Source organism: Rhinolophus hipposideros, assembly GCF_964194185.1.
Source record: "Rhinolophus hipposideros genome assembly, chromosome: X".
NCBI lineage: Eukaryota > Metazoa > Chordata > Mammalia > Chiroptera > Rhinolophidae > Rhinolophus > Rhinolophus hipposideros.
Window position 1 is genome coordinate 110,428,932 of NC_138046.1, and position 24,797 is coordinate 110,453,728.

Sequence of the window (24,797 nt, forward strand, 5' to 3'; positions counted from 1 at the left end):
TTCCTAATCAGCAAAACTTATTCGTTTTCTTTTCGCCCTTTTAGGAAATATACTCCCAAACTGAGCCCAAGATGCAAAGTTTGGTTCAGTGGGGGTTAGGTAAGTTGATTTTTAATGAGGCATAATCAGTTTCTTTTAACTGGAATCTTTAACTGGGGTTCCAAGGATGGGCTCCAGGAGATCTGTGAATTCCTTACAATTGTATGCAGAATTTTAGAGCTACGTAAATTTTTCTATAAAGACAATCTTTTCATCAGATTTCAGAGGATTCGTGTCCCCAAACACTCGGGTAAGTCTCTTCAAGATCATTAGGATTGTTGGGCTAGCAAGTGCAGATACACTGGATTTTTTTTCTTTAAATCTTTTCCAGGTGCATTGTCCCTAACTCATGCTAACCCACAATAACTCATCAATAGGTTTCCAGAATCTGGAGAGCTCTTTTGCACAGCTATTAATAAACTTTATAGAAGTTTAGAGTCAGAAAGGAACTGGGTAGGTGTGCCTAAGAAAGGCCTTATTGCATAATTAGTAGTGTTCTTACATTTTTTTCATTGTTTTTTATTGTCCTTGATTTTTTTCCACATCCACTTAACGCATACGCTCATAAACTGGGTTCACAGTCTATGACTAATCTCAGTTAGGAACTGGTAACATATTTCATTCCCATTATTGGGCATCTCAACAAATCAAACTCTTGTTTTTACAAGTGCTTGTTTCTATGACGGAATAAAGTAAACACGAATATGGTTATTTCTTTGTGAAGAGTATCAGAGAATATTGATGTGCTGATACCCCTGAAACTACCAGAAAAATAAATTTTTCACTTGAATACTGACATATTAATAGCCTACCATTTCTTTAAATTATTCACATATGTTAATAAGTAACATCTTAATTTTATTAATTTCATAAACATTTATTTAGTGCTTATTATGTGCCAGAACTAGTCTAAGTACTTTACAAATATTAATTTATGTATAATCCTCGTAACAACGCTGGCAGTTAGGTACTTTTTAACCTTCATTTTTTTTTACCTGAGGAAACTAAAGAACTCCTGATCTTTTATTATTATTATTATTAGTTTCAGGTATATAAAACAATGTGATAGTTAGACATTTATACCCCTCACAAAGTGATAACCCCCTCCCCCAATCAGTTACCCCTCTGACATCGTATATAGCTGTTACAGTTCCACTGACTCTATTCCCTGTGCTGTATTCCACATCCTGTGACTGTGTATATATTTTAAATTATAGTTGACATTCAGTATTATTCAGCTTCAGGTGTACACTGCAGTGGTCAGGTACTTATACCCTTCATGAAGTTGTCTCCCTAATAAGACAAGTGTCCATCGGATACCCTATAAAATCTTGACAACATTATGGATTATATTCCCCAAACTGTCTCTTTCGTATCCCCATGGCAATCTTGTGGTTACTGATTGTGCTTTCTGATCCCCTCACCTTCTCCCTCATCCCCACCCCCCTCCCTTCTAGCAACCCTCAGTTTTTTCTCTACATCTCCAAGACTGTTTCTGATTAGTTTGTTCATTTATTCTATTCTTCAGATTCCACATATAAGTGAGATCGTATAAGAACTCCTGACCTTTTATCTGTACACGTGTGACTGAGGAGTTCTTTTCATTGTCACCTGTCATGTCCCATTGATTCATAGCAGTAGGCATTATTTGCAATATGTCTTTTTTTCTTCTCTTGGACTCATAGCTACTGCAAAGGCTCTTGAGAAGAAACATTTCATCGTGAGTTGTATTGTTGTGTGCCAAGGCAGTCAGTCCATTTCATCGCAGTCACGGCCAAGACATGTTACCAGAAGCTGGGCTTCGGCTTCAGTGCAATGTTATGGCATGTTTTCTTTCCCATTTCTTGGTGATTTATGCACTTCGGCTCAGCTCACCAAGGCCATCTGGTTGTCCTTCTATCAAGTGCTCTGTGCGCATGCCTAAAATTGAAAACACCGTGCTGATAGGCAAAAATAAAGGGAAGTAGAAAATTGTTTCAAATGACCCAGATAAGAAGATGGAAAGTTAAAGCTAGGTTAAAGACAAAATAAGTAAAAGGCCAGATGGGGTTTGATATCAACATCGCAAGTCCTATAGTAGTATTTAAAATGATCATTGTATTTCCCAGAGAACCCAGGAAAAGGAAAACTGACATGAGTCTGGTATTATCTGGGGGAGAGAATTACTGAGTGTTCCAATTAGTGCAGTTCCACATACATTTGTTAAGTCACCATCATGGCAGGCATTGACGATCAAAGCTAAGACAGTGATTCCAACCACTGACTACAGTAAATTTTTCAATATTAGTGCGAACACCGTCACAGACCACTATTGAAGGTATAGAGGAAGGAGACTAGTTTAATAGCGTTTGGGGAGATGGGAGCAGTTAGGGAAAGATTTCTGGGATGAATCTTGAAGGAACAGAGTTAGCCACACCAAAATGTGGGGGTGGGACTGAGTGGCATTCCACGCACAGGGCACGGCATGATCAAGGCTTGGAGGTAAGACTCAGTATTACGTGTGCCAGAAACCGGAAGCAGATAGGGAGTGCCAAAGATGAGGTTGAGAAAGAGATGTGAAGTCTTTTTAAGTCATGACCTAGCTGAAATCCATTTGTTAATTCATTCAGTATCCATCAACTCCTAGCAACATTTAAAATAAATTATCTGTTGAGTGAACATCCACTATTACCACTGAGGAAAGTAACATGGAAGTCTAAGCAATCTGCCATTAAGGAATGGATGTTCTTGAGGAGACATAAAATACACCCCAATTAATTAAACACAAGATGCTGTAGGATTAGGTACCACAGAAGGTGTAAAGAATAAATGTGATGGGACTTTAGAGGTGGAAGAGAGGTGTGTGGGCTGATGAACACAGGAAAGGCTTTTCTGAGGAAGTAGGATTTAGAGCTGCCTGTTATTTAGTGAGATTGGCTCAGTGGAGAGAAGAGGCGGCAGCACGTGAATGAGGTATAAGGCATGTTCAGGCATGGCAACTAGGCTCCTGTGTTGCATTTATTTTTATTTATTTTATCACTATCAACAGTGACTATTTCCCGCATAGACTTGCACTACAGTTCCTTCATTATCCAAATTTATTCTGTTCTTGAGTTCGAATGAGTTCAGATGGCAAAGGATACTTTTTTCCCTGACTCTAATGTATTTGGTTCCTGAGTTTCAGAGAACAAGCAGCAAAGCTTCAGAGACAGATTTATGCAAATCTACAGGCATACCTCATTTTATTGTGCTTTGCTTTATTGCACTTTGCAGATACTGTGTTTTTCACAAATGGAAAATTTGTGGCGACCCTACGTCAAGCAAGTTTATCGGCACCATTTTTCCAATAGGCTCAGATGATGGTTAGCATTTGTTAGCAGTAAAGTATTTTTTTAAAATTCAGTATATACATTGTGTTTTAGACATAATGCTATCACACACTTAATACACTACACTGCAGTGTAAACAAAATTTTGTATGTACTGGAAAACTAAACAGTTTCTGTGTCTTGCTTTATTTTGGGGGTCTGAAACCGAACCCTCAGTATCTCCTAAGGTATGCCTGTATTCTGTGTTTGGATAACAAGAGTTTGGATAGCCCTGAATTTGTATCTCGCCTCATGTGAACAGTTGATTCAGATCTATTACCTTTAGGAAAAAGGTACCTTAGTATTACTGTGTTGTCAACAGGTTGTCAGACCAAAAGTGTTTGGATACTTGCTATGTGAATAGTAAATGTGTATATATATTTCACACAAAAAGAACGTGTTGAAAAGAGGCATATTAGGGGAAAGCCAAAAATATTCATACATTATTTGAAAAGTGTTTGCTACTATATATACTAGTTATATATAAGATTTTTTTGTTTTATTTTTTTAATGAACAATTTATGGAACTGTTTCCTGATGTGATTCTATTGTAGACAGCTATGAATATCTCCAAAATGCACCTCCTGGATTTTTTCCAAGACTTGGTGTTATTGGTTTTGCCGGCATAGTTGGACTTCTTTTGGCTAGAGGTAGGTACAATTTAGTGTTGTTGGTTTTTTTTTTTAAATAGTTCAAAAGAGAGAGATAAGATGTATATTTGGTTCTTTCTTTTCATTTGCCAGTTTTCAGAATAATGAGTCGGATCCTGAGTATGGCCTTCTTCATATGTAATTGAGATAGTTATTTTCTCCAGTATATTTGATTTTAAGTGTATATAGAAATTGTAAAAAATAAAATGAAAGAAATTGTATACTCTTTAGTTGAAAAGAGAAATTACCGTATTTTGCTGTGTGTAATGTGCACTTTTTTGCCCAAATTTGTGAGGGAAAAATAAGGATGTGCATTATACATGGGTAGTACTAATTCCGTATCTATATAAATGTTTTTAATTCTTTTATTTATGCTTATGTGTTAAAAGTGTAACTCTAGAAATCAATAACAATATCCATATGCAAAATAATACCCTGGAACGTGATAATTGGTTTTGCTGAAATTATGATGAACTTGCAATGACGAAGAGTTCTTGGCCTTCTATGATTAGTAAATATCGTACATTTGTTACCGGTACATAAAATTTCTTGTACTTTGTGTCTGTTCCTGTGTTTCATAATTATTTGTTACATAAAATTTCTTGTTCCATAATATGTTAAAAAATAAATGCTAAAATTCCTTTATAATGAAAAAACAAGTACTTAAATGTAAACAAATAAAAATTTGAAGTAAAAAATTAAAATGAAAGACTTTTTCCCTGAAAGTTTGGGTCAAAAACGTGGGTATGCATTATACATGGGAGTGCATTATATACGGCAAAACACGGTAGCTATCATTTATAGGCACATTTACTTGATCAAATTACTGTCGCTCATTGGTACAGAAAGAGTGAACTTTTGTTAACCAAAGTCTGTCGTACCTGAGACCCTGTTCCCAAGTTGCACTGTTAAGATCAGGTGATAACCGAAATAAGTCAGACAGAAAAGCAGAGAAACCGTATAATTTCACTGATATGTGGTATATGAACCAAAAACAGCAAAAGAACAAGACAAACAAATGAGAAAGAAAAACTCATAGACACAGACAATAGTTTAGTGGTTACCAGAGGGTAAGGGGGAGTGGGGGGTGGGAGATGAGGATAAGGGGGGATCAAATATATGGTGATGGAAGGAGAACTGACTCGGTGGTGAACACACAATGGGATTTATAGATGATGTAATATAGAATTGTACAACTGAAATCTATGTAACTTTACTAACAATTGTCACCCCAATAAACTTTAAAAAAAGATCAGGTGATAACCACAGTAAATAAAACAGTGATTTCAGAGATTTCATTAATTTTTTTGATGTGTCATCGCTTCAATCAGATATAAATATTTTAAAACACTTAAAATTAAAAGTTAACAAATGTCATCTTAAAAATGTTGCTACACTACTCTGCTGGATTATAAAACATAGGCAATGAAGGATGGTAAAATACTTCATTATAATGAGATGAATTGTATGAACCACTTGAAGTCTCACTGATGGTAAAATTCAGACTTTACAAAAATTCCTAAAATAGAAAGTTTATGAACCCTCTAATCAGACCCCCATAACTAAAGAGACTTGTTTGGTACCCATTCCTCCAGTTCTAAAAACCTTTGCTATACATGCCTTAACTGTTATTTTAGAATTCCGGAGACGCCGCACTGGTGCCACTCCAACCTGTGGAATGAACTCCCGTCGGTGTTTCTGGGCCCTCGTCTTGTGTTGTGCAGAATATAATATATAAGAATTAAATTTGGAGTTCATTTTTACTAATTAACTCACAAAAGAGTTAAACCAACTTCTTTCCCTCCTCCTTTCTGTAAAGCTGTCCAGAAAAGCATTCCTGTCTTAGGGAGTGATGGAATTTATGAAGATCCCAAGGCCTGGGTGTTGGAATCTTGGCTAGTGTAGGGAGCTGGGAATGTGGGATGCAGGGAGATGAGTGTTCCCCTTCCTCTCCGTGGTTAGAGCATGTGGGGAGACTTGCAGCCCTAAAAAAAGCTCCCTGTGCCAGGCGTGCTTACGTTCCTACACTGTTGAGTGTTTATCCCCCATACATCCACTGGGGTGACCATCCTGAGGAGGATTGGGGACTGTCCTCTCCTGGGAAGAACGGCAGCATGAGGTCACCCACCACTGTGGATCCTAGGCCTTTTTCAAAATATATTTATTAAATTTATTGGGGTGACATTGGTTAGTAAAATTATATAGGTTTCAAGGGTACAATTCTATAATAAATCATCTATATATCACCTTGTGTGTTCACCACGTCAGTTCTCCTTCCATCACCATATAGTTGACTCCCTTTACCCTCATCTACCACCCCCTCCCCCCTTACCCTCTGGGAACCACTAAACTTGTCTGTGTCTGAGATTTTGTTTGTTTTGCTCGTTTGTTGTATTTTTGTTTTTGTTTTCTTGTTTGTTTATTTGTTCCTCTCGTTTTCCTTTTACTGTGAGGGCTCGATAGTATTAAAATAATTTAAAACCTTAATTCTTTTTCAAAAAAGTACGCACATGCATACACACTCACTCACACATAACAGGTCTTTTCCTGTGGGTGCTGGGGAAAAGGGCCTGAGGTGAACAACGTCAGGTGGTCACCAGGCAAGATGAGTGGATGGTGGATATGTTTATGAGTGAACTGAGTGATCTGCACGCTCCTCCAGGTAGACGGTCCCCTATGCTGGCAGCAGCAGGTCCCCTATGCTGGCTCAGAAGGGCCCTCCTGGTAGGGTTTCTTTCTTTTTTTTTTCTGTCTAACATTTTATTTACTTTTTAATTTTGTTTTTTAAATAAAAATTGTATATATTTAAGGTGTCCATGATTACTACAGTCAAGGTAATTAACATATCTTCTCCCATAATTACCTTCTGATGAGAGCACCTGAAATCTCCTCTGAGTAAATTTCCAGACTTCAATATTATTAACTATAGGCACCCTGCTACACATTAGGTCTCTAGACTTCATCTTACATAACTGCAACTTGGTACTCATTGACCAACATCTCCCGGTTTCCCCCACCTCTCCGCCCCTAGTAGATTCCACATGTCAGTGAGATCATGCAATTTTTTTTCTTTCTCTGTCTGGCTTATTTCACTTAGCATAGTGTCCTCTAGGTTTATCCATGTTGTTGCAAATGACAGGGTCTTCTTTTTTAAGGCTGAATAATACCCCATTGTATGTATTAGGTTGGTGCAAAAGTAATTGCAGTTTAAAAGGTTGAAAATAATTACAAAAATCGCAATGACTTTTGCACCAGCCTAATAGCTGCCACAATTTCTTTATCCATTCATCCATGGTCAGACACTTACGATTGTTTCCTTATCTTGGCTATTGTGAATAATACTGCGATGAACATGGGAGTGCAGATATCTCTTCGAGATACTGATTTCGTTTCCTTTGGGTATTTAGCCAGAAGAAGGTTTGCTGGCTCATATGGTAGGGTTTCTTGAGCATATCTGCTAAAGTAGTCTGCCTCAGTTGATGACGATGGCCACGGCTGAGGTGAGTGGGTGATCGTTCTGAGGAATTGGGCCCAGCTAGGTCCCTCAGAGGTGGCAAGTGGTTGTTGCCCACTATTGTTGCCCCCTGGTGGCTCCCCCAAGCACCGGCAGCCAATGGTTCCCCTCTGGCAGTGCTGATAGTTACAGCCTACACCACTGGCTTCTTGGGAAGTGTGGGCATGGAGATGGTAGGGGTAGGCGATTGCTCTTCCTTCCTGAAGTTCTGGGCCCCCAGCTCACTGTGTGAACCAGTAGGAGCTGGAGGCCCAAGAGCTGCTGGTTATCAGCTTTCCCCAGAGGAGTTAAAAATGGCTGGTGGGCAGGTTTGCTGCCCTTCACCTGGTCCTCACCGTGTAAGCAGAACAGATGCTTAAAGCTTCAAGTGCACATACAGGTGGGATCCCAGGGATGTAACAGGCTTTGCTCTTCTGGAATAATTATATCCTTTCAATCAAGGCAATAGGACAGGGAGAGAAACATAAATTTGTTAATAGTCTGTTCTCTTCTGTAACCTCAGTTCCATCTTTGGGGATTTGTCTGTTTAAAACCAGTAAAGTAGCACTTACATTATTCTAACTGTGTAAGTGTTAGTAACGTACATTGCACTAGCATCTGCACACATCCCATGTAAACACCCTGTGCCTCTCCGTGGAGACTGCTTCTCGTGTCAAGGCCATCTTGAGTGTTTTCTTCTGTTTGATCCTCTACCCGTTTTCTTAATCTCATTCTCAGCTTTCTCCCAGCTCTCCATCCTGCTCTCTGTTCTCTCAGTTCCCCTTTGTCCAGGGCTGCACATCCTTTCACAGTCTGGGCTGAGACTCAACACAGCTGTTGTCTTGGGACGTGACTCCACACTCTCAGGTTTGACCCCCTTTTCTGGGTTTCATGTCATCATCTGCTTGGTTTGCTCTGCCGTGTCGTTGAACTACATGCTTAAGTCACCTTCAAAAAAGCCTACGTTGGAGGGAAACTTTCCAAGTCCTTGCAAGTCTGAAAATTACTTTGTCCGTATACCAAGTGATAGTTTGGTTGGACGTCGAGGTTTTTTCGTCAACACTTTGAAGGTCACATCTTCTAGCATCTTGCATGGCAGGATGTGAGAGTCAGCAGCCAGTCTGGAGGCTTGTGTCTTTTGAAGTCACTTTTTTTTTTCCTGGAGACTTTAAGGATCTTCTCTTAATCTTCAGTGTTCTGAACTTCGATGGTACTGTGACTACATATAATTATTTCATTCCTGGATGGGCATTTTGGTGGCTTATAGCCTTCGACTGTAGGAAGATACCTATCTTGTATTTCTTTGAAACTTTACTTTCATTCTTTTTCCTTCCTGAACTCATATTAGTGACTGAGCTGTTTAAACTGACCTTATATGTCTCTTATATTTTCTTGATTATTTTATTTTATTCCTTTTTTTTAACTTGGTCATTTCCAAGAGCTCTTTCTTGTTCTCTAAATGATCCTTTTTCATCGAACTCTTCTTTTACTGTAGTAGCTTCTTGAATTTATTCGATGGTACTTAATTACAGGTTTAGTTTTTGCTTTTAAGTTTTTCTGTTTCCTGCGGGGTCATTTTTTCCCCTCTTGCTTATCTCGATCCTCTCTTTGGATTGCAGGCTTTCCTCAAATGACTAGTGATTCTTGGTTGTGCTGTCATGTTTAAGTGATCGAAATACCAATAAGAACTTTTTGTGCATCGATGGGGCTTGCTGGCAGGCCGGTTCTACCTCAGGGTGTGCTGAATGGGAACTGGGATGGGGTGGGATCCCTGGACCCAGTACCCATGTGAGGGAAGCTCTATTCTCAGGCACTTATATGCATACCCACCAGCTATCTAGGTTCTCAACAGAAAATCCCATTTCTTTAGAGATATCCCATCCACTTCTTACGTTTTTGCCTGGAGAGATGGCTGGCCACAGGCAGTTTTGCTTTGGGATGACATGGGGAAAGGAGAAAGTCAACTGGTCCGTGTACAGGACTTGCATTTGTCCTCCCGTCTTGATCTCTGGGTGCCCTCTCCACCCTCCACAATACCCACCATCTCTGGGCTGCCAGGCCCTTTCTGCTTCTCCTCCACTCTAAGGACTCCAAGGCTGTGTGCCCGCCCTCTTGCTTCCGTCCATTCTCCATGTTCTGAAAATTGGTTGGTACTTCTTATCTGTCGGTGGCCCCTCCACACATTGTTTTTGTTGTGGGTTCTATTATCTGTATTTTATTCTTTTGCTGTTATTATCATGGAGTATTAGGAAGGATAGGAGAGGAATACTTGTGTTCAGCATTTAAATAGGAAGCCAGTTTACTATAAAAGAACATAAACCTTAGAAAACAAAATAACGCGTGGTTTTCTTCTCAAAACAATCTTTTCTTCTGCTTCCTTAGACATAGTGGTTCTCTTGAAAACATGCTGATGAAAGAAGCCAGTCACAAGGACCGCATATTATGTAATTCCATTTATATGAAATGTCCAGAGTCGGCAGATCCTTAGAGATAGAAAGTAGATTAGTGGTTCCCTAGGGCTGGGGGAGAGGGGGATGGGGAATTGGCAGGCAACTGCTAATGGATGTAGGGTTTCTTTTGGGGGTGAAGAAAATATTCTAAAGTTGATTGTGGTGATGGTTGCATACCTCTGTGAATACACTAAAAGCCATTGAATTGTACACTTTAAATAGGTGGGTTGTGTGAATTGTATCTCACTGAAGCTGTGAAAATGTGGCACCTTCTCTGTCAATCTAGGACCGAAGAAGTCTTATTCAGTGTTAGATGTACAGGCAAATTGTGATGGTAAAGATGGAATCATCTGATGGTGTCCACAACCTTTTATTTAATAGGTTCAAAAATAAAGAAGCTGGTGTATCCACCTGGTTTCATGGGAGTAGCTGCCTCTCTTTATTATCCACAACAAGCCATCATATTTGTGCAGGTAAGTTAGACCCAGTAAGCTAGGATGTCCCTCATTCTTGCTTATGTATGTATGTGTTTACTATTTCATTTTATTTTATTTTGTAGCTTTTATAACACCAGACTTGTTTGCACATATAAATAAATACAGCAAGTTTAAGTGTTTTACTCCACTATGTACCTCAGTTCTGGCCCTCCTTCCAATCATGTCAGTATTCGGAGAATGCACACTAATTTGAATATTAATAAAAGAAAACTTAAGGTAGCTTTTTCTTTGCATATTGACATGGACATCAAGAGACTCAGATTCCGAAGCTGATAGTTACGGGTCATTCTCAGTGTGGTCACATCCAGTCACAACCTCCCTCCTCGGAATCGCAGGCACACGCCTGTGCTGGGTCCTCTGTGCCTTGTCCTGGTCCTGGCGCCAGCCTCGCTTTCCTTGCTGGGGACTTTGGGGAGTGCAGCCCCCTCTGCTGGGAACACCCTTCTCCGGGTATTCAATTGGCTGCTCCTTTCTTACCCGTCAAGCCTCAGCTCGATGGCGTCCTAGCAAGTAGAACGCAGTGGCAGGCAACATGGCTAAAGCTGAAGTCTTAGTCAGCTTGAGCTGTCATAACAAAACACCACAGACTGTGGGGCTGGAACAACAGAAATTTATTTTCTCACAGTTCTGGTGGCTAGAAGTCCGACCTCCAGGTGTCAGTAAGGTTGGTTTCTGGTGAGACCTCTCTCCCTGGCTTGCAGACGGCCGCCTTCTTGCTGTGTCCTCACAGGGCTTTTCACTGTGCGTGCACATCCCTGGTGTCTCATCCTCATCTTACAGTGATACCAGTCATCTCGGATTAGAGCCCCACCCTTATGACCTTATTTAACCTTAAAAGGCCCTACTTCCAAATATAGTCACATTGTTAGGGCTTCAACATATGTATTTGGGGGCGGGGACACAATTCAGTCCATTAATAGCTGGACCAGTGGGTCTCAAAGTATGGTCCCTGGACCAGCAGCATCAGGATAACCTGGGAACTTGTTAGAAATGCAGATGCTCACAGAACGTGAAGGAAGCAACCATGTGGACAAAGGCAAAATGCCTTTTGTCTACGAATTGCGGTGATCCTACATAAACATGTTGGTCTCTGTCTGGCTTAGGACAACTGGCTAAGTCTGATGGTTCCCCTCCATACAGACTTTCAAACCAGCACTCCAGGTACCGATTTCCTTGCTATTTTGTTTAATATCTGCTGATTAAGTCTGCTGGGTTGTTTATAGACAACCAAATGAGGTGACTTACGCATCCATCTTAACTGGTTTTTGAGATATCTTACAGTTTTTGAAAACAGGAGTCCAATATGCTGATTGGTGCTAACAGTTGGGGTACAGTTAAGGTGCTTGCATTGGTCTGAAGGTTTTACTCAAGTAAATGGTATTTGCTCCTGCTGAAATACATCTGTAGCTGACGAAGAGAGAAGACAGCAACTGTCATGTCATGCTTCTCCCCAAAGTCATCGTGGGTTTTGGATTTGAGTATTTTTTCTTTTACTTTCTCCCCTCCTTTATGACCTTTGGGACATTCGGAATACCCAGTGAATGCTCCCCCATCAGCGGAATGTTACGAGCTTTGCTGGTGGTGGTGGTGTGATTATCTAATTTTTGTGATAGGGAAACAAATTCTTTTGAATCAAAATACGTAACAAAAAATAATTTAAAAAAAACAAATGCCAACTTCTCAGGCCCCAACCCAGACCTACTGACTCAGACCCTCTGAGGGTTAGGGCGAGCAATCTATATTAAGAAGCCTCCGGGGGATGGTAATGCCCACGATGTTTGAGAACCACTGATACAGACTAGATTCCTTCCGGGCGGTCGTGTCTGGCTTAGTGGAACTTTCTACACGTAGAGTCTCGGAAAATTGGCAAGAGCAAGGCAGGCTGTAGGTTTTGAGCTCCTGCATAGCTTAATGGAGACGGACCCAGCTGCCCGAACAGACTCGGTCCTAGGAGGAGCAGCAGTGCTGTCACCACAACTGGGCTCTGAGGTCTCTGAGCTGTGAGGGCACGGAGCTCGCACTGAGCTCCCTGGAGCCCTTGTGACAGGATGGAGTCTGCATTTCTGGATCATGCTGCAGTTGTAAGTGGGAGTCCAGTGGCTGCAGCTGTGGGAAATGGCTTGGGTGGCAAATGCCAGTCATATCTTTCTAGCATGGGCTTCACATTGTTTATAGCAGTCCTGGAGGCAGACAGTTAACGTCTCTCTGCCTGCTTCAGCCCCCCAGAATCATGTCTACCTGCCCTAGAGCATAAAAATAATCTAACACATGCCAGTCCATTACAGTTTAAACAGGAAATGGAGAAGGGAGGGTAGGCCTGGCTGCTGGTTGAGAAGCTTAGGTGGCTGCCATTAGGGGTAAAAGCCTTTTTTAAAAAATCTTGTATGCGACAGGGTGTGTTGCATAAAATCTTTTGTGTTAACAACTGAGATAGTAGGATGCAAATCTGAGTTGTGTTCTAATTTATTTTTAAAGTCAGTGGGAAGGAGTTTTGTCTTTTATTTTGTAGAGTAAGTCAGAACAAAACAATTAACTTTATTTTCACTTGATATCAAACATTAGTGATCTGTTTGGGATGATGAAAATGTTCCAGAAATGGATAGTGGTGATGGTTGCATAACATTGTGAATATACTTAATGCTGTGGAATTGTATACCTAAAAATGGTTAAAATGGTGAATTTTATGTGAATATTGCTTCAATTAAACAAAATCAACATCAATGATTGAAAAAATTTTTCTGATACTGTTTTAGTGTCATTTAGTTCCTATTTCAAAGTTTCGATTTTTTTAAAAATAATTACCCTGACATTGGATAAGCCTCGTAATAACGTACGTTCTGTTTTCCGTTCGATAGTATTTGGATAAAAGTGCTGTAAGAAAACCCTTAAAATGATGGCAAATGTTATTTTCCTCTCAGAAATTTATAACGCTGAAAACAGTGTCTTATGCATGGTAAATGCCCTATATGTTTACCGATGGGTTGAGAATAACATTGCTCTGTATTTTAAGAACAGTTAGAGCAACTGGAAGAATATAACTTGTAAGAAACCAGCACGTTGCAACGACCACTGGATTTACTAGCACCATGACTTTAGACAAGTCATTTTGCTCCTGAATATTTCCTTATAATCTTTGCCTGCTGACCGCACAGTGTTGTTATACAGAATAAAGAATTCTGTGAATGTGCTTTGTAAACTAAAATGCTCTATATGGATACATTATGACAAAAATTAGGAAGAGAATAATAACTGCTTTCAGAAATTTGAGGTACTGTCACGTGGAAGAGTAATCAACATTTTTTTAAGTAGGACCAGAGAATGCAAATTACTGGAAGCATTTTTTTAAAAAGAAAGCTCAATACTTAAAGTTTCCAACCATTAAAGCCAGCTGGCCAAAGGTGGGCAAGCTCTTTTTAAGGCAGTGAACCCCCTAACCCCCAAATATTCTCAGAGGCTGGGGAAGGATTTTGGATCAGGAGGCAAAATCCCTGTAGGAACTCAAAGACTTTATGTTTTGGGGGACCTGGGAAAACTCAGAGCATCTTCATTGGGTTTACCAATTTCATACCTAAGCCCCTAAAACGAATGATTGGTTTTCAGCTTGGCAAATGTGACTTGGTTGGCTGTTACATACTACATGTGATAGGTAGAAGAAGCCTTCTTTCTCTGTCTGATTTTCAGGAATTTCCCATATCAGCAGTGATCGCCTGCATTTTTTTCCCTTGAAATTGAGAAAGTTTGAAATATACACCTGATCGATGGTAAATTGTTTTAAATGATAACCATACACAACCAAACTATTTTTCTTCTTATTCTGTCATTCTTACTATTTCTTTATTTGCTCACGTTGCATAGTTTTAATGTGTATGTCCCACGACTGTGTATGTCCCAAGTCGTCATATGCTTAGATACAGTTCTATTGGGAAAAGGAAAATGGAAAATTCTTTTCTTTACCAGTCATGTGTGGATTAGCAATAGATCTTTTATATTTTGTTTCAAGGTCAGCGGGGAGAAATTATATGACTGGAGTTTACGAGGATACATAGTCATAGAAGATTTGTGGAAGGAGAACTTTCAAAAGGTGAGAAAGCTTTTTTCATTATCGTCCTTTTGGTTTAAATATGTGGTTTCTCTGAGGTTTTGTAAAATTCTTGAATACCCTGTTGCTCAGTCTTGCTTTTTCTGTTTATTGATTACGTCTCTCACTTAGACTGTGTAGTGGCCCTTCCTGGAGGAGCAGTAGAACTCCTATACATTTGCCTGTTATCAGAAGGGCTGAATAAATGATAACCATAAAACACATTCCACCACATGGGCGGGGGGGGGGCGGTTATCACTTTGTGAGGGGTGTCAGCGTCTAATCATTATGTTGTTTTGTGCACCTGAAACTAATTTTAAAAACTGTAAAAAAAATCCACCCACATTCCACTGCAGTCTTAGACCATAATTTCCATTGTATTGTATGTATAATTTGCTCAAGGTGTAGTGTATTGTCTGAAAGTTTTGTCAAAACTGGACTCAAAGGTAACAAACATACTATACTCGCAGGCAAAAGACAGATAACCAAGACTCCTCTTGCTATTTCACTTGCCATGAGCTCTGTCCTTTCCTTGAGCAGCACCATATCTGTTCATCCCTAGCCTTCTTGGTCCAGTTAAGGGCATGAGCCACGGCGTGTTGGGGACCAACCGCCACCAGCTACAGGCCACATTCTCTGTGCTGACTGGTGGACAAGCGGCAGAGGGAGGAGGTTGTATAACTAAGAGGTGTCATCTTGCATCTCTTCTCACAGCCACATAGCTGATTGGATGTTGCCCACGTTTGCTGGAATTTTGTCTCTTTCCCCTAATAAGGAAGAGTGAGTGCAGATAAAGGCACCATGTCTCAGAGGCAGGCACAGTTCGCTGAGGAAGAATTCAAGTTCTTACTATGTTAATATAATATTATATTATTATAATATTATCTTAATATAATATTATATTAACATACCTTCTTCATTGTAAATCGAAGAAAGTTCATTTTGACTCCTGTCATCTCAAATCAAAATACTACTCTTTTAAAAAGCATAAACCATCTCAAGATTAAAATCCAGCATTTGAAACTGGAATTTGGAAGTAACATTATAGAATAAATATAAGCCCTCCTCATTGTATACGTACATAATCTTCCAGTGACATCTTGACTAATTTCTGTATTGATGGTTTCTAAAGGAATTAGTCTCTATCAAGCCTGTTTAAACTAGCTCTTAAGTAGGAAGTTTGGTATTAATATCAAGTGCCCTTTGGCAATCCCTTTTAAAGAATAAACACTCATTTTATTTATTTTCATTTCCCTGACATTTTCTTTGGAAGCTTTCTTTCCTGTTTAAAAAATTCCCTAAGTCTGCACTGAGTTTTATATGGGAAAGAAAATACTAGAATGTCAGGGAAGCTGTACACAGCCCTAGAAAGAAATGTGGAAAGTGAAACTCAGCCTCAGGTCTGAGTGCTCAGTGTGTTGTGGGGTCCCCGCTGCGTGCACACCAAAACCCAGCGGGGTCCCCGCCAGGAGCCTCTTGCTTGGAAATAGCCCTCTCTGCTCTGATTCGGCCCAGTGCAGGGGCAGCGAGACTGTGATTGGGATGCAGGTTAAACAGGCCCGCATTTTATGGTAATTTGAAAACGTTAGATATTAAAAGTACTCCAGTTTATATGCGAGTGTTTGGGGAATGAGCCATTAAAGCTGTGTGATTAGCTCCTGGCTGCTCTGCATTTCCTTCTCCAGTCTTCTATGCCCTAGTCCTTTTCGGAGTCACTGGAGAACTTAGTGTTCTCCCATTTGTTTACTTTCAAAGCATAATTTTCCTGACAGCTGTCTGTTCTCAACAGAAGGTAATAAAATCGATGGTGACTACTTAAACATTTAGCACAAGTTTTAAATGAAAAGTAGTAGAAAGCTCTATTAATTCAAGATTTGAAATACTTAGAGTTCAGGAATTATTTGATAGTGGAATGCCATTGTTTTTTGATTCCTCTGCCCTCCTCTTGTTGGAGTTTGTGAGTTTCAGTGTTTTGTTTTTGTTTTATTAATGAGAACAAAGATTTAAGCTACCCTGGAACAGAAAGCTTTCAGGGCCCAGGAACTCTTTGAAGGGAATTGGGGGACACTTCATGAAAGAGATTTTTGTTTGTTTCTTAGCTTGTTTGGAGATTGGTTTTCAAGTCAGGCCTCAATTACATCTCAGTTAGGTACAATCTAATTCATAATTGTACTATAATGATATAACAGATGTACATGCTTTTGGTTATAAATAGTCAAAGAAATTTGTGGACAGTATGTTTAAAACAAGGCCCTGAAATTTTAAGTGGTATGAATGATAGCTCAGTGCTCAATTATATGATTTCCCATGGAGCTATATTACTCTCAAAGACCCTGAATATGTCTGGCATTTTTCTGCTCTGCCACATCCCTTTTCCCTTTTAGGAATTTATTCTAAATGTTTGCACTGAATCTTCTACCAATAAAGTGTGGATGAGGTGGTCTTTTAGTTCAGTCATTGTCATTGGTCAGTTAAGAGAATTTTATCTGCGCCAGCTAAAGTGAACTCTTTGTGGTTAGAGCGTGGTGCTGGTAGCATTGAGGTTGCCGATTCGATCCCCACGTGGGTCACTATGAGCTGCGCCCTCCTTAAATAAATAAATAAATAAATAAATAAATAAAGCGAACTCTGTCAGAACTGTGAAGCAAAGATAGATGTGTCCAGAAATACTGTCATTGTAGGGTGGTCTAGGGTTTGTTTTTGTTTGAGATAAAAGAACATAGACTAATATACAGTTGGCCCTTGATCAACACAGGGATCAGGGGCGTTGACCCCCACATAGTCAAAAATCCATGTATAACTTGACTCCCCCAAAACTTAGTTGTCCTTTGGTATCCATGGAGGATTGGTTCCAGTACCCCCCGCAGATGCCAAAATCTGCAGATGCTCAAGTCCCCTATATAAAATGGCGTAGATCAATGCATACAATTGGCCCTATGTATGTGTGGACTCCCAACCGTGGATCAAAAAACAGTACAGGTATTTATTGAAAAAAAAATCACGTATAAGTGGACCCACGTGGTTCAAACCCGTGTTGTTCAAGGCTCAACTTTATATAGTTTAAAATTCAACAATATAATGACCACACATATACTAAGCACCCATCCACCTTTTAAAATAGGAAATTACTAATGCCTTCCAAGTTCTCCACGGGCCCTTCCATTTCCCCAGAGGGAACCACGATCCAGAAGTTTGTGTTTTTCATTCCTTTGTTTATCTTTACATTTTTCTTTTAGTTTAACTACATACATATACAAGTATATTCTAAAACACTGTAGTTGAGCTTGCTGGGTTTTTGCCTTTATAATGTAAATATTTAATATAAATATTTAATATAAAATATATAAATATATAGAGTTTATCTAGATGGAGTCTTATTATGTGTATTATTTTGTAACTTGTTTTGTTCCCTTAACAGTGTGTTTATGGGCTATGTATGGCTGTAGTTTATTCATTTTCACTACTGTAGAATATTTCTTTGTGGGAATATGCCCTGCTGATGCCATTTGGGTGGTTTTCAGTATGTTGTTGTTGCACACAGAGCTGTGAGCATTTTTGTTCGTGTGTCAGAGTTTATTAAGAGTTTTTCTAGGCCGGATTCCTGGTTCATAGGATCTGCACATCAGTTTTACTAGATGATGCGAAGTAGGTTTCCGAAGTGGTTGTTTCCGTTTTTGTCAGTTTGCTCGTTTTAAAATAATTTTTCCTTTCTGACTTATTTCACTTAACATAATGTTCTCTAGATCCATCCATGTTGCTGCAAATGATAAGATCATGGCATTGTACACCAGAAGCTAAACATTAATGAATGCCAACTATAATTTTATATATATAATGTGATGGTTCAGTGTGAGGTCGGAGGGATAGTGGATGGGGGGAGGGGAGTTCACAGTGTGAGGGATATAAATGATGAACGTCTAAGTATTACCTTGTCTTGTACACCTGAAACTAATAAATAAAATAATAATAATAATAATAATAATAATAATAATAATAATTTTTCCTGTGGGGTGTGTATGTGTGTTTACTTTATCCCCTAATTTTTATTTTGAAAAAATTTCAAAACCACAGAACAGTTGCAGGAATAGTACAACAAATACACCCTTCACTTAGATTCACCAATGTACACTTTGCTACATTTGCTTTATCATTTTGCACATGGGTGGGCACTCACACACTCGTGTATTTTATTTTTCTGAGCCATTTGATATGTAGTAGATATCATTGTGCTTTCTACCCATATCTGATTCAGCATGTATTTCTAAAGAACGTGAATATTCACTAATATAATCACAATGCCATTATCATACTCAGGAAAGTTAACATTTCATTGTTTACATAAACATTACCTAATATACAGTCCATATTCAGATTTCCCCAGTTGCCCCAATCATGTGCTCTCCTTTAACAACTTTTTTTTTAATAGCTGAGGGAATTATTATAAGGCAAACGCCCTTGTACCCATCATCTAGGACAAAAAATAGAACATGACCAGCCAACCCCCAAGCCCCTGCACGTAGCCCACCCCAATCCAGTCTGCTTTCTCCATCCAAAAAGACCTACTATCCTGACTTCTGTAGTAGTAACTTCCTTGTCTTTTTTTATGGCTTTATCACCTAAGTAGTTATCCCAGGCACTTTAGTCTTGCCTGTTATTATTTCTGACTTCATATGCCTTTTAAGTCTTTTTTTCTTTTTGCCTTTTAAGTCACTTTTAATCTACAGGCTCTCCTTCCATCCTTTTATTTTCCTTACAATGTATCTGTTAAAAGAACCTGGCATGTTGGATCTGTAACGTTTCCAACAGTTTGGGTTTTGCTGATAGCGCACTTACGGCGCACTCAGTTGAACAAGTTCCTCTCTTCTCTGCCTTTCCTGAATATTGGCGGCTGCATCCAGAGGCTGCCAAATCAGGTTCATGTCCGATCCTGTCGGCAAGGCTGTAGGTCTGTGTAGGCACGTAAGTCTGGTTTTCACTTTGCTCTTGGTGGTAGTGGCAGTTGACGCCCAATGCCTAAACCCCTTCGTTGACTAGGGGTTGGAAAATGGTGTTTTTTACTTCTGTCATTTCATTTTCACATATTAGTGGGACTACTTTAATAAGGAACCACTTGCCCTCATCTACTCTTTAGTTACCCAGTTATAGGAAAGACGGGGTGAATGCTTTTTTTCTCTTGTTTATCCAGTTTTTTTGTGTGTGTGTTTTTTTAATTTATTAGTTTCAGGTGTATAAGACAAGGTAATACTTAGACGTTCATCATTTATATCCCTCACACTGTGAACCCCCCTCCCCCCATCCACTATCCCTCCGACCTCGCACCGAGCCATCCCATTATATATATAAAATTATAGTTGGCATTCATTATTGTTTAGCTTCTGGTGTACAGTGCCATGGTCAGGCATCTACAGTATCCCTGAGATGGGACACGTGTCCATCGGATACCCTACAAAATCTTTACAACGTTATTGATTACGTTCCCCAAATTAATTTTCAAAAACCCTGAGGCCATCTTGTGGTTACCAGCTGCTTCCTAATCTCTTCACCTTCCCCCTTTCCCCCCCCCTCCATCTAACAACTCTCAGTTTTTCCTTTTTGTCCCCAAAACTGTTTCTGATTAGTTCATTCACTTATTCTTTTCTTTAGATTCAGCATATCCAGTTTTTATAAAGTAATGAATTGGTTCCCGCCCATCCTCAGAAGGTCATCAATTCGGGTTTTTTTAAATATCACTATGAATTTGTAGATTTAAACATATTTGGGTTTGAATGCTTTGTAATTCTTATCCTTATTAAGTTTCAAATTGTCCCCGTTTGGCAGGTGGAAGTTGGCTCTGTGGCAGTTTCCTCACTATCTGGCATGTCAAATGGTCTCAGAATTTTTCATTGTTGTTTTAATGTATATTTGCTTATTAGTAATGAGGTTGAGCGTCTTTTCACAGGTTTATTGGTTTCTTCTTGAAGTGCTTGTTCATGTCCTTTGGCCATTTTTTGTATGGGTCATTCGTTCCTCTCTTAATGATTTATTTTTTTCCTAGGTACTAGTACTCTGGGTCAAATCAAATGTTTGCATATGTCTTCTCCCAATTTGAGGCTTGTCTTTTCAGTTTTGGTGTCTTTGATGATCAGAAGTTCTTAAAGTAGTTGGTTTATTAATTTTTTTCCATTCCAGTTTTCACTTTCTGACTCTCGTTACTTAATAAAAGCATGGGACTATTTATTGATTGTCCACTGCTAATTTGAAACCCTTTCAGAATAGTCCCAGGCCCAGGTCTGAGTATCAGAAATGGAGGCCAGTTGTGGGTGTCAGGCCTCAGGGTCTTAGATGGCTCTTGTCCTGTACTTAGCCAAACACAGCAGCATGTCTCAGTAAATGTCATGTTTAGTTTTCACTAGGTGTTAAAATAATGTAACAAGTTGCTATCAAAGATTGTATGTAGAATGACTGTTAGAGGCCAATACAACTAAAAAAGAAAAATGTTAATAATTCTTTAAATGGCAGGGAAATACATAAAGAAATACACAAACACGTTGCTAACATGAACACTGAGCAAAGGTTCTGAAGCTGAGCTTTTAATAGTTGTATTCAGGCCTTTGCTGGCTCAGCAGGAAAAAGAAAGGGAAGCGGCAGCCACCACCCTGAGTAAATATGCCCTGCTTTCTCTTCCTCCATTTGACATTCCTTAGCTTCCTAAACACACTCCGCTTTAGCTGTAAGTAAGTTATGTGATTTAAATGATTTAAAACTGATCATCTTTGAAATAAGCCAGTCACAGAAAGAGAAATACTGCATGATTCCACTTCCATGAGGAGTCTAAACAGTCAGTCATAGCAGCTGAGAGCAGACCGGTGGTCGCCAGGGGCTGGGGCAGGGAGACGAGGGGAGGTGTTCACTGGGTATGAAGTGTCAGTTAGACAAGATGAATATGTCCTAGAGATCTGCTGTGCAACACCGTGTGTGTAGTGACTTAAAACTTGCTCAGGAGGGTAGATCTCACATTAAGTGTTCTTACCACAATAAAATAAAAATAAGGACAAAGTGATGGGTTTTCCATAAATCTAAATTTGTTCTGAATTTGTGCTGGTTTTGCTTTCTAGTTTTTGCTGTTTAAAATTCTAAGAAAAAAAGGTACCAGGCAATGAATTTTCCTTTTTCTTTTTTTTAACATCATTACTTAGCAAAATGAAAAGTTAGAAATCCAGGGGGGCAAAAGATCATCTCCTTTTTTGAAAGGTGTACACTTTTGCTGTCTAGAAAAGGTGGACCGGGCAGCGTGCAGCAAGGACTCTGGAGTGAGCACACTGGGCTCCGCCCTCTCCGCCCCTTCTTACAAGCCTGGAAACCTTGGGTAATTGCTCCAGAGCTCTGGGAATTGGGGGTAGTAGCTTACGAGGGCTGTTTTGAGGATTAAATGAGTTTATCCATGTGAGAAACACATAAAATGGACAGGCTTTAGCACGATCGCCGTGATAGATATCACGTGACACTGTACATTTTCACTTCTGTCTGAGATCACATCCCCTGATGGAAAAGGGAGCAATAGGGTTTATCCCCATTAACCAAGAGCCTTCCTATCAGCGTTTTAGTTTTTTATTGCTGCCGTAACAAATGACCACAAATGTACTGGCTGAAAGTAATACAAATTTATTATCTCAGGCTCTGTAGGTCAGAAGCCTGGTGCTAAATCAAGGTGTCAGTAGGGCTGCAATCCTTTCTGGGGCTCCAGGGGAGAATCCTGCTCATTCAGGTTGTTGACAGAATTCAGTTCCTTGTGCTTATGGGACCAAGGTCTGTTTTGCTGGCTGACAGCTGAGGGCTGCAGCATTCCTTGGCTCATAGCCCTCTTCCTCCATCTTCAAATTCAGCTACCGCAGGTTGAGTCCTTTTTTCTTCCCATTTCTCTGACCCGGTCTTTTGCCTCCTCCATAGACTATAGGAACCTGTGCGATTCGACTGGGCTCACTCGGATAATCTAAAATAATCTCCTTGTTGTAAAGTCAGCTAACTAGCAACCGTAATTCCAATGCCACCTTAATTCTCCTCTGCCTTGTAAAGTAACACAGTCACAGGTTTCATGATTAGGTTGTAGACCTCTTTGGGGGGCCATTATTCTGCCTGCCACATTTAGTGAACTGGAATTTCATTGGGGTCTTTAACAGGTCATTTATCCTTACCTTTTATTTCTTTATACCAAAAGTTAAGTGACCTACCACATAGCATAGGTAATGTTTATTGAGCACTTGCTGAGAAGTTGACGCTGGGTGCTAAACTCTTTGCTCACGAAGAATTTGTGAGGCAGGTTCTATTATCCCCGTTCTACAAATGAGGGAACTACACTTTGGAGAAGTAACTGACCAAAATAATTCTACTGGTGAGGGATTCAGACATTTCAGTGGGCTGCTATACCTCAAAGGTTTCGCTGGAAATACCCCTTCAACATGGCAGTGTGTATTAATTAGAAATGTTTCAATTTTGCTAATGGAAATGATCATTTGTGTTCGTGGACATGGTAAGAAAATAAATTTTCTACTGTAGCCTAGCGAAATTGACACATAAAACTAACCATCACAGTGCTGTTGAGCTCATTCCTCTAGCCCTGTGTAGTCCAAGATGGCAGCCACTAGCTACTGAGTACTTGAAATGTAGCTAGTCTAAATTGAGGTATGCTGTAAGGATCAATTCACACCAAATGTAGAAGACATAAATATATGGTGATGTAGGAGAACTGACTCTGGGTGGTGAGTACACAGTGTGATATATAGATGATGTATTACACAATTGTACACTTGAAATCTATGTAATTTTACTAACCGTTGTCACCCCAATAAATGTAATTAAAAAAAAAGAAAAAGAATGTAAATTATCTCATTTTTATATTCATTATATGTTGAAATAATAGTATTTTAGGTATGTTGGGTTAGATAAAATGTTTTAATTACTAAAAAAACAATGAAACCCAATACATGTGAAAATTAGATTATAAGGAGACTGATTAAGTTATAAAATATTTTAAATAAAATTATTTTCTGAAAATGCAAAAAAATAATAATTTCTGGCTTGTGCTAAACCACAAACTGTCTTTTGAAGTCAGAATGTTGTTTTTTCTGAGATCATGGAGATTTCTGCCAACAGAGATCTGATTTGTAACAGGGTGGCTCAATATTTCTTTAGTGAGATATTTGACTGTCATGTTTTGTTATACTATAAGTGATATGTAACCAAACAAGAAAATTTTCCTAGCAACAGAGCTGTTTTCCTCAACCAGAAGAATGTTTTTATGTGCTTATTTTATTAATGTCCAAAACATTAAAAAGCTTATGAATTTAGCATCTTATATTTTTGAGATGGAGACGCTGGCAAGTATAGATAATAAACTATATAAGACTATAACTAGAACTACTTGGCAAACATTATGTTAAAGTAATTCAGACCTAAAGTATATTTGACTAGAGAACCACATCGTTTTCATGACAGACCCAATTGTTGGATATGGTTATCTCACTTACCTCCATAGCCCCTTTTTAACTCCTCTTGTTCTTTATTAATTACATGTCCAAACTTTTTTTATCCTCATCAGGTCTCTAGCTTCTTATACCCCATTCCATTTGTTTATTCAACAAACGTTTGAATGCTGTGTGTTAGGAGGTCCTAGGGATACTGTGCCCTCATGAAACGTATTAGTGAAGGATTCAGACATGAGTAAAAGATTTACACAAATCAGGAATCTCATGGGTGCTTTGTATATGAATAAACGGTTCTTATCTAAATCAAAAGGCAGTAGACAGGGAAAAGCCTTGATCTGAAGGATGAATAGCATTTAGCCAGGCAAAAATTGGGGTTGTTCATTCTAGGTCAAGGGATACATTTTGCAAAGGTCTCATTCCAGGAAAGAGCTTGGCAAGTTGATAGAGCAACAGCAAAAAGGCCTCTGGGTTGGTCGGTCAGTCTCTCTCTCTCTCTCTCTCTCTCTCTCTCTCTCTCTCTCCCTCCCTCCCTCCCTCCCTCCCTCCCTCCCTCTAATGCTGGCTCCCTCTCCCCCCCCCCCCCCCGTGTGTGTGTGTGTGTGTGTGTGTGTGTGTGTGTGTGTGTGTGTGTGAGTGAAAGTGGCTCTGGAGGACTGGAGTAAGGCACACAGGTACTGTACCTCTGTTCAGAGCAATAAGGAGACCTGGCTATTGTATGGTGATCCATCAAGCAATACATATGGCCCTGGTCATGTTCCATGGTCAAGTGGATATGCTCTGTAG

The 24,797-nt window shown here is 39.5% G+C and overlaps 1 protein-coding gene across 1 annotated transcript in view; it reads left to right on the forward strand.

Annotated features, from left to right (window-relative positions):
• The window catches only part of APOO (apolipoprotein O), a 58,512-nt gene that overhangs the window by 25,112 nt on the left and 8,603 nt on the right, over window positions 1–24,797 (forward strand). The window contains exons 4-7 of the mRNA XM_081044078.1: window positions 45–99; window positions 3,940–4,035; window positions 10,360–10,451; window positions 14,476–14,556. Of these exons, the coding sequence (XP_080900204.1) occupies window positions 45–99; window positions 3,940–4,035; window positions 10,360–10,451; window positions 14,476–14,556 (324 nt within the window). The remainder of the gene's footprint in view (window positions 1–44; window positions 100–3,939; window positions 4,036–10,359; window positions 10,452–14,475; window positions 14,557–24,797) is intronic.